This window comes from Herpailurus yagouaroundi, unplaced genomic scaffold (genome assembly GCF_014898765.1).
Source record: "Herpailurus yagouaroundi ecotype Mexico unplaced genomic scaffold, PumYag 160, whole genome shotgun sequence".
Taxonomy (NCBI): Eukaryota; Metazoa; Chordata; class Mammalia; order Carnivora; family Felidae; genus Herpailurus; species Herpailurus yagouaroundi.
In genome coordinates, this window is record NW_024412401.1 from 49579957 (window position 1) to 49589190 (window position 9234).

The window sequence follows — 9234 nt, forward strand, 5'->3', positions numbered from 1 at the left end:
TCTCTGTGCCTCCCCTGCTCATGCTGTGTCTGTCTGTCTCTCTCTCTCAAAAATAAACATTAAAAAAGTAATATAATCCCTGAAGCATGACCCAAATACATACAGAAAAGAAACTGTAACCCCATCTCACTAATAAATATGATACATAATTCATTTTTTCTAATCCAGCAATGTATCAAAAGGATACTATATACCATGACCTAGTAGGACGTATTCCAGAAATCTAAGAGCCATTCAACATCAGAAGAGCCAGTAGCATAATTCATTACATTACTATGATCTTTCCCCAATTCAAGCTATCCTGTCAGTAGCTGCCAAAAAAACCTTGCAGTAAAATTCGATATCCATTCCTAACAGTGGCCCCTTTGTAAGCTCACAATTGAGGGAAACCCCTTCAACATGCTAAAGCAAGTGACCACAAGTACCTAGTAAATCATAAGAGACGTGTTGGAATCAGAAAATTACGTTCCAACGGTCTGCTGTATACACATGGCACAATGTACATGTCAGTGGAGTTCCAAACCGCATTTTCAGTATGATTGTGTTTTGGTAAGAAAAATACATATGCACGCATGTGTAAGAGACAATGAGTGGGGACCCTGCCAAATCATAGTGATTATCTTTGGGGAGAGGATTCAGATGACTCATTATGTTTATCCATATTTCCCCCACTAATTGTGTTCTTTCATGACAAATTTTTAAAATTCCACCAAAAACATTCTTACTTGAATAAGAGGCTGCAGAGATGCATTCCAGGTGAAAGGTGCCTGTTACAGGGGTACCAAACAGAAGGGCATGCCTCTAGGGGGCACCAACTGCCAAATATTTGGAGCTTCGAACCAGAAAGCTGTACTCAAGTTGGAAATAGCTGAACCCATCACTCGGTTCTTTTTCCTATGCCCCAGGGACCTTTCGAATGCTTCTGTGACGTGGATGTGTTGTCTTTTCTAATGAGGACTTGTGGTTACAGTCCCGTGTGTCTGCTTTTGACAATGACTTTTCTGGTTCTTTGGCCGCTGATTCGTTGTCAGCTTCTTGTTTACTTTCTGAATAAGCCCCTTAATGACACAATTTTGTTCATTTACAGAATGCAACTGCCCTGCCAGGTACGTGGCGAAGAACAGACGTGCACTTAGAAAACCCAGAATACCACACCAGATGGTATTTCAAGTATTTTTTAGGACAAGGTAACTATGCCATTATGGTGGTTGGGAAGAAAGGATATTCAAAATGAAAAATAGTGTCAGTGTAATTTTTTCTGGTGCCCTAAAAGTATGAAACTAACCAGTTTAGGGACACTGATGTCAGGCTAGTAGTAAGCTTTTGTGTGTGTGTGTGTGTGTGTGTGTGTGTGTGTGTGTGTGTGTGTGTGTAGATTTGAAGATTCAATTCCAATCTCAGCCCTAGGGTTATTTATATATAAACATATATTTTCATCCCTTGGGAGTTAAAGGGAGTTAGATATTCTAAATGGCAATTTGAATTTGCAGGGTGGACAACAACTTTAGACCTAACCAAGGTGCGTGCCAAGTACTAGCCTATATACCAAGTGCTGTAAACAGGTCTATAGCGGATTTTGAATACTTAGTTTAAGGCAACGAGGGAAAGAAATGATTCCCTGAGCTCCAGGGTCAATATAGAACTGGAGAGGCATTGTCCTGTAGGCTCTGGTAACAGGTATTTATTTATCACCTACCATATTCCAGGCAACTATACTGGCCAAGGCAGTCATCATCCCTACCCTCATGGAGACTCTAAAATGGGTCTGAGTCCTGGTTCTGCCATTCTTAACCGCAGGACCTGACACTGGTCACTCTCCATGTCTCCGAGATTTAATTTCCTTCTGTGCAAAGTGGAGGGATTACTAATACATACCTAGTAGGTTAGAACAGGAGTTTCAGTGAGATACGCTGGAGAAACGCTAAGCCCTGCTCCTGGCACACAGCAAGAGCTCAGTCATTAGTAGCGATGTATATTTAAAGTGAAGGGCTCAAGTGAACATACATGGGAAGGCAGAAAATGGAAATGGAAGAATAATCACTGTTGCAGGATTAGAGAGGAGCCAGATAAACTGCTTATCAGGCTAATGCATGTGTTTCTAGAAGATGTGATGCTTGGACTATAAAATGAGAGTGATCAGGTGCAAAGGATGTCTTTTTAAAAGTCTGATACTGTTTTATTCTAAGAAGTTTGCTTGCTGTAGACAAGGCACATTTCTTTATAAAGAAAGAAGTCAGTGGGAAAGTTGTCACCTTCCCAAATGCTTGAAAGCATAGTGCCCAGAGCAGTGGGGACTTGAGAGAAAACCGGTGCCATCAGTTCAGATGCCAAGAAACTCAGAGGTAAGGCAGGCTCCAGAGTTGGTGGATTCAGAGGCTCAGTGGTGTCATCGAGGCCGGCCCTCCTCAGGGTCACAAGGTGGTTGCAGCAATTCCAGGCATCACCTCTAGACACCACCATGTCCAGAGCAAGGAGAAGGCCATCTTCAGGAGTGAAGAAGCCTTTCCAGAAACCCCTTGACCCATTTCTCCTCCCGTCTCATTGGCTGGTATTGGTCACTTGTTCGTTTCTGAACATTTCTGAACCGATCACTGCCAAGGTTGAATCGGAGCGCGCGATCAGTATGGCGTGATCAGAATCTTTTCCGAGCTGGGTTTAGGATTCTTGCTCCCTGCTCATGTGGAAAGGAAAAGTTGTCTACTCCCACCGGGACCTGAAAGAATCAGTTGTATGTTCACTGTTCTAAAACTCTCTCCTGCAGTCCATCAGAATTATATTGGAAATGATGCAGAGAAGAGCCCTTTCTTCTTGTCCGTGACCCTTTCCGACCAAAACCATCAGCGCGTCCCTCAATACCGTGCAATTCTTTGGAGGAAAACAGTAAGTACCTGGCTTGCCCCTGGAGCATCCCCCTTGCTCCAGAGTTTTATTAGTGTCCTTGTCAGAATGGTTCTGGTGAGTCTTTTTCTATGTGGTTCTCTGAGTTTGGATATTCAGGATTATACTCTTGAGCAGTGGGGCCTTCAGACTCTGGGTTCAGCCACAAATTCTCCCCGACAAGCCACTAACTGGGCATGTCCCTTCCCCTCCATCTCTGGCCTGTGGAGCACAGAACTGTATTTTACAGAGCATTTACCTTAGGTGTTACTAAGACTGAAACTGGCCAACCGGTTCACCTTCAACTAAAAGAAACAAAATTTATTGGAAGAATATAATACTGTTACCCGGTACAGCCCATGGGGTGCTCCTGTTTCCATGGGTCATTCAGTCAAGCACTGAGTCACCTGCGCTTCTAGAAGTTTTTTGAGGCTTAGCCCCTTTCATCAGTTTCCTGAGGTAGAAAAATAACTCAAGACTTAACAAGTACTCCCTGCCCAGGGTGGGTTCTGAGTGGATTGAAGGCAAGTCCCTTCAACTCAGGAATGCAGGCCTCTCTTTAGCTCAGGAAAATTCTCTTAGGTTCATTATTGCTGCTTTTTCTTCTCTTTTCTGAATTCTTTTTCTGGGAATTCTTATGGTTGGTCTCTGTGTTTCACCTTTTTTTAATTTTTTTTTTTTTCAACGTTTATTTATTTTTTTTGGGACAGAGAGAGAGACACAGCATGAACGGGGGAGGGGCAGAGAGAGAGAGGGAGACACAGAATCGGAAACAGGCTCCAGGCTCTGAGCCATCAGCCCAGAGCCTGACGCGGGGCTCGAACCCACGGGCGGCGAGATCATGACCTGGCTGAAGTCGGACGCTTAACCGACTGCGCCACCCAGGCGCCCCTCTGTGTTTCACTTTTAACTTAAAAAAATTAATCATTTTTTTCCCTCGGACTTTTTTTTCTTCCTTTGCTTCTCAGAGAATTTTTCATAGGCATTATGGACACTAGAAAGAGCAAAGGATTTGGAGCTAAGCAAACCAGGGTCCAATTACAGCAGTAGCAAATTCATTCATGTCAATTTGGGAAAATTGCTGATGCTCTCCATTTTCTTCTTTGTAAACTGGGGAAAGTTCTGGGCTGTGGCTCAAAGGGTGCTGAGGACTATATTAAGTGAGCTGTTATTTGAAAATCCACATCTACGTGACGTCCCAAATCATCAGATCTTAAATTGCTTAGCTACCTGAAGGGTAGAACATTGTACTCTCGGATGGGTGAATACAGCGTATAATTAAGAAGCAACGAGATAACCACACTCAGAAAATGTTAGTCCTGTTATGTGGTGGTCTCACTTTATGGGTGCATTTGTTGAAAGCTATTACTTAATCATCGCACACGGATTTTCACCTCAGCAGTACAGTATCTCAGAAATTGCCACGTAGATCTTTTGGGGAAGGGAATAATACAGGAACTCAAAAAAACAGTAATTTTTTGTATACACACGCTTAAAAAAAGTAGTGGTTTCTTTACACACACACTCTTTAAAAAACAGTAACTTTTTTACACACACACACATCAACACATTTGCATGCGTGCGTACACATACAGCAACTTCAAAAAGCCCAGAAAGGATTTCTAGGAACCATTTCAGAGTAAGTTGTAATTAGGAACTTTTTGCGATGATTAAAAATAGTCACAGTTAACAATAAAATCTAACATTTATCGAGCTCTTACTGTATGCCATGTATACTAAATCTTCCCAATGCGTTATCTTAATTGGTGAAATTGTGGTTTAGGGCGGTTAAATGCCATGGCCGAGGTCACATGCCAGAAGGTGGCAAGGCCAGGCAGAACCCAGGGCTGCCTGCTGAGCTGGCAGTGCCGTATGTAATCAATTCTCCGTGTAATTCTTTGACTTGTGCTGTCCCTTTCACTGGGCTCTGATCTCCATGAGAGCAGAGGACATATAACTGCTTTGTTCTCACCCAGCCCTGTTTCTGGCACATAGAAGTAGCTCGAGAAGTATTTCCTGAACGAATCAACGAATGACACCAAAGTCCAGCCCAACCTGTGTGCTGTGCCGCCTCTGTTTATATAAATGCCCATGTTATGTTTCAGAAGTCTTCTCTTTTTAGGCAGGTTGAAGGTAAAAATCTAATGTAAAGCCGAGTCAGCTCTTACTCCTGAATGGTTTCCTGCGGAAAATTTTGGCTCTCCCCTCTCTCCCCGTGCTGCTGAAACTGGGCTCGGTCTCACCATCATCATAGCTGTACTGAAGCAGAGTTTATGCACCGGTGTTGGCACATAACGTTGAGGGGCACCTGGGTGGCTCAGTCAGTTGAGTGTCCAACTCTTGATTTTGGCTCAGGTCATGATTTTACAGCCGTGGGATTAAGCCCCCATCCGCCCTGGGCATGGAGCCTGCTTGGGATTCTCTCTCTCCCTCTCTCTGCCCCTCCCTCACTCATGTTCTCTCTTGCTCTGAAAAATAAATAAATAGACATTTAACATAAATAAATAAATATTCTCTTTGGATGACTCTGCCTCTTTTGGAGAAATAGTCTCTCTGATTTCCTCTCCCCCTGCTCCTCTTGAAGTTGATATCTGGGTGCCTGGGGAGAGGGTTTAGGAGACCTCACAGTGGCGGGAGAAGAGGACTGTGGGTTCACGTGGGGCTTTCTGTGTTCTCTTGTCGAGTGGCTGATCCGGTCTCTGAACTAGCAACCGCATATGTAACTGGTCCCCTCTGGGCTTTTTGGTGTCACTGGAGTGCACCTGTCACCGGAATCCGTGGTCCTAGTCATTTGCCCCTTGCGGTGATGGCGCCGCACACTGTGAGCTCCGTGACCTGATCCCAGGTCTCTGCTAGCCGCTGAGCCTCTCAGGTCTGTCCCTGTCACCGGCACCTCCCCTGCTAGCCACAGGGCAGGTGGGCTGAGGCAGGAGCACCGCTCCAGGCTTATGTTTCTAATCTTGCTGACCCTCCATGCTTGAAGCTGCTGAGTCACTGCCCCTGAACGTGTTCAAACAGGTTCTACGCAGACTTCGATTCCTCAGGGAGGCCGTGCCTGGGAAGTGAACCTCCAGTCCACATGTTCTGAGGTGTCTCCAGGGCTCACCTTGATCTATTTGCAGCGTCCCTGCACCCTCTTCGAGGCCTGCCCTCGGAATGGCGGAACCAAGGGCCCCGGCACCTAACACCTTGGCTTTTCCTATCTTCCTTCTTCCTTCCTTCCACCAACACAAGAAAGGAGAGTTTTGCCCTTTGGCCGCCTTTCTGGAATGGATTCTCTTAGTGTCTTGCCTTCTTCCTTCAGGCAGTAGGAGCCACTCCATCTCCTCACTGGGGAAGGTTGCCAGGTACTGGGAGGGAGGAGCAGGTACAGGGGGGAGTTTTGCTTATTCTAATGACTGAAGATGTCGTCTCTACTGTATTGTAAATTGTGACAAACGCTCTGAAGGAAACAAAGGCAGAATGATACGGGAGACCAACTTTAGATCAGACAGCCAAGGGAAACCTTTCCGAGGAGGTGACATTTAAAGAGACCTACGGGAGGGAAGGGAACGAGCTACATAAATGGTAGGGGAAAGGGGCAGGCGGGGAGCATTCCAGAAAGAGAGAACAACAAAGACAAGACAAAGGAGGAGCTCTGGGGACTCGTCTGGGCAGAAGGCAAGGAGGAGGGAGTCAGACCCCAAGACCCCCGTGAAGGCAGTGGGGCTGGCCTAATGAGTTACCCCCCTCTACTGAGAAGTGCCAGTGCCTTGTCCAGAGCCTCTAGTCTGGACCCTGGGTTGTTGCCAGGGCAGGGCAAGTGCTTGCTAGCAGCTCCGAGTGGCGGTGCTGAAGGAAAGTGAGGGACTGAGAAACCAGAGCAGAGCCTGGCAAAACGGGTCAGTTGTAAAGCCCCTCTCAGCCCCAAACTAGTGCCGGAGGCTGCAGGAGATGCGCAGAAGCACGTGCCTCTGCACCCCCTCTCCCCTTCCACGAGCCCACATTTTGTTCTCAAACAGAGCTGAGACCGTCCTGTTTATCTCTGCTGTATTTCTTCTAAACACAAAGAAAAGACTTAAAAAAACAACTCATACTTACCGTACAGATTTCATCTGTACGAGACAATGCAGCTAGTAAAAAGAAGAGACTCAAAGTCCACTTACTCAGGGATGACCACCGCAACACCCTTCTAGACACCTGTTCACACACACCTGCCACCTACAGGGGGTGACGTCCGACGCGCACTTCCGTATCCTTGCAGCGATCGGTTGGTGTTGCCTGTACGTGTACTCGACGCTGACTTTGTGTCTGTTGGTCCCACCGGAACACAGAGAACCAGAAGGTGTTTTTTGTTGGAAACCACTGTGGAAAGCTACAACAGGGAGAAGATAAGGGAGGAAGAGCTTTTACCAGTTTGTGGTGAAGAAAAATACAAATCCACCATCCCATGAGCCCGGGGTTCCGCATCCACGTAGGCAGCTTATGCAGGTGCTACAGTCAGCCAGCCAGGGGCTGGATCCTCTCCTCTTCCATACGTTCCCCCCTCAGGCTGCCCTGGACTTCTCTTTAAAACTGCGTTTTGGCATGTTCGGTGAGAAGGAAAAGTAGCTAAGGTAGGGGAGGAGCAAGAAGGTGAGACTCAAGACCCTCTTGTAGAAGGGTTGGCATCCTGTACAGGTGACCGCAGTGTGAGGTAGGCCGGGGCTGGCCACAAAAGCAAGGCCACCAAAATAACTCAGATTTCAGTGGGTGGGTTATGTGGAATTTGAAAATGCCTATTCCCATCATAATACTCGTCTGTATCCGAAATCTTCTAAAATCTCTGTAACATAAACTGCATTGCTCGATTGAGAACCCATAAGAAGGGCTTTGCCTCATGCAACTTCTGATGGTTAGCTGGAAAGACACACTCCTCCCCAGCCCTGGTTCTCTGGGGGCATGGGTGTGAATGTTGAGTTCACTGGAAAAGGTCACGGGCTCGACAAGGTTGAGGAAGTCCATCCCGACGCCAGTGTTCAGGGCTTGGACTGATGAGTTTGGCAGGTACGTCTCGAAACACAAGGAAAATCCTATTTCCTTCCTTGCCTGTTTCCTACAAGAAATGCTCTTACCCTTTGTGCTGCCAATTTTATTAGTCAAAGTTAGAAAGAAAGTTTTATGTGTGTACTACATCGTATTCCCTTTTGCCAAATGTGTAGTGTAAATCCTTTGTGGATTACAAATCTGTATCGTATCTTTTTTGAAAATTATTATTTTTTTTAAATATTTATGGGCACCTGGGTGGTTCAGTCGATTTAAGCATCTGACTCTTGATTTCACCTCAGGTCATTATCTCGTGGTTCCATGGGTTTGGGGCCTGCACTGGGCTCTGTGCTGACAGTGTGGAGCCTGTTTGCAATTCTGTCTCCCTGTCTCTCTGCCTCTCCTCTGTGCGCTCGCACGCTCTCTCTCTCTCTCTCTCTCTCTCTCTCTCTCTCTCTCTCTCTCTCAAAAATAAATAAACTTTTTTTTGTTCTTTAAAATAACAAATAAACAAAATGTTTATCTTTGAGAGAGTGTAAGCAGGGGAGGGGCAGAGAGACGGGAGGACAGAGGATCCAAAGTGGGTTCAGTGCTGATAGCAGTGAACCTGGTGTGGGGTTCAAACTCATGAACCATGAGATCATGACCTGAGCTGAAGTCAGATGCTCAACCACCTGAGACACTCAGGCACCACTCTTTTTTGGGAAATTATAAAGCAAGTGGCCTTCATCTATTCTGGGTGGTTTGGACGTGGGACTGAACCATTCAGGCAACCTTTCATTCATTCGCTTTCACGCGAAAAATATTTATTGAGTGCATTCTAGCAGTTAGTCACAGCGGGTATCATTTAGAGAGGAAGAAACAGAGTTTAAATAGTAAACACAGAGGGGTGCCTGGCTGGCCTGGAGGGTAGAGCACACAACTCTTTGATCTCAGAGTCCTGAGTTCAAGCCCACGTTGAGCATGGAGCCTACTTTAAAAAACACATAGTTAGCAACGTGAATGGAACTGGAGAGTGTTATGCTAAGTGAAATAAGTCATACAGAGGAAGACAGATACCATATGTTTTCACTCTTATGTGGATCCTGAGAAACTTAACAGAAACCCATGGGGGAGGGGAAGGAAAAAAAAAGAAAAAGAGGTTAGAGTGGGAGAGAGCCAAAGCATAAGAGACTCTTAAAAACTGAGAACAGGGGCGCCTGGGTGGCGCAGTCAGTTAAGCGTCCGACTTCAGCCAGGTCACGATCTCGCGGTCCGCGAGTTCGAGCCCCGCGTCGGGCTCTGGGCTGATGGCTCAGAGCCTGGAGCCTGTTTCCGATTCTGTGTCTCCCTCTCTCTCTCTGCCCCTCCCCC

The 9234-nt window shown here is 46.2% G+C and overlaps 1 protein-coding gene across 3 annotated transcripts in view; it reads left to right on the plus strand.

Annotated features, from left to right (window-relative positions):
* GARNL3 (GTPase activating Rap/RanGAP domain like 3) overlaps positions 1-9234 on the plus strand; it is a 149559-nt gene that overhangs the window by 79202 nt on the left and 61123 nt on the right. For all 3 annotated transcript variants that reach the window (XM_040482368.1, XM_040482369.1, XM_040482370.1), the window contains 2 exons: positions 1088-1187; positions 2762-2880. In XM_040482368.1, the coding sequence (XP_040338302.1) occupies positions 1088-1187; positions 2762-2880 (219 nt within the window). The remainder of the gene's footprint in view (positions 1-1087; positions 1188-2761; positions 2881-9234) is intronic.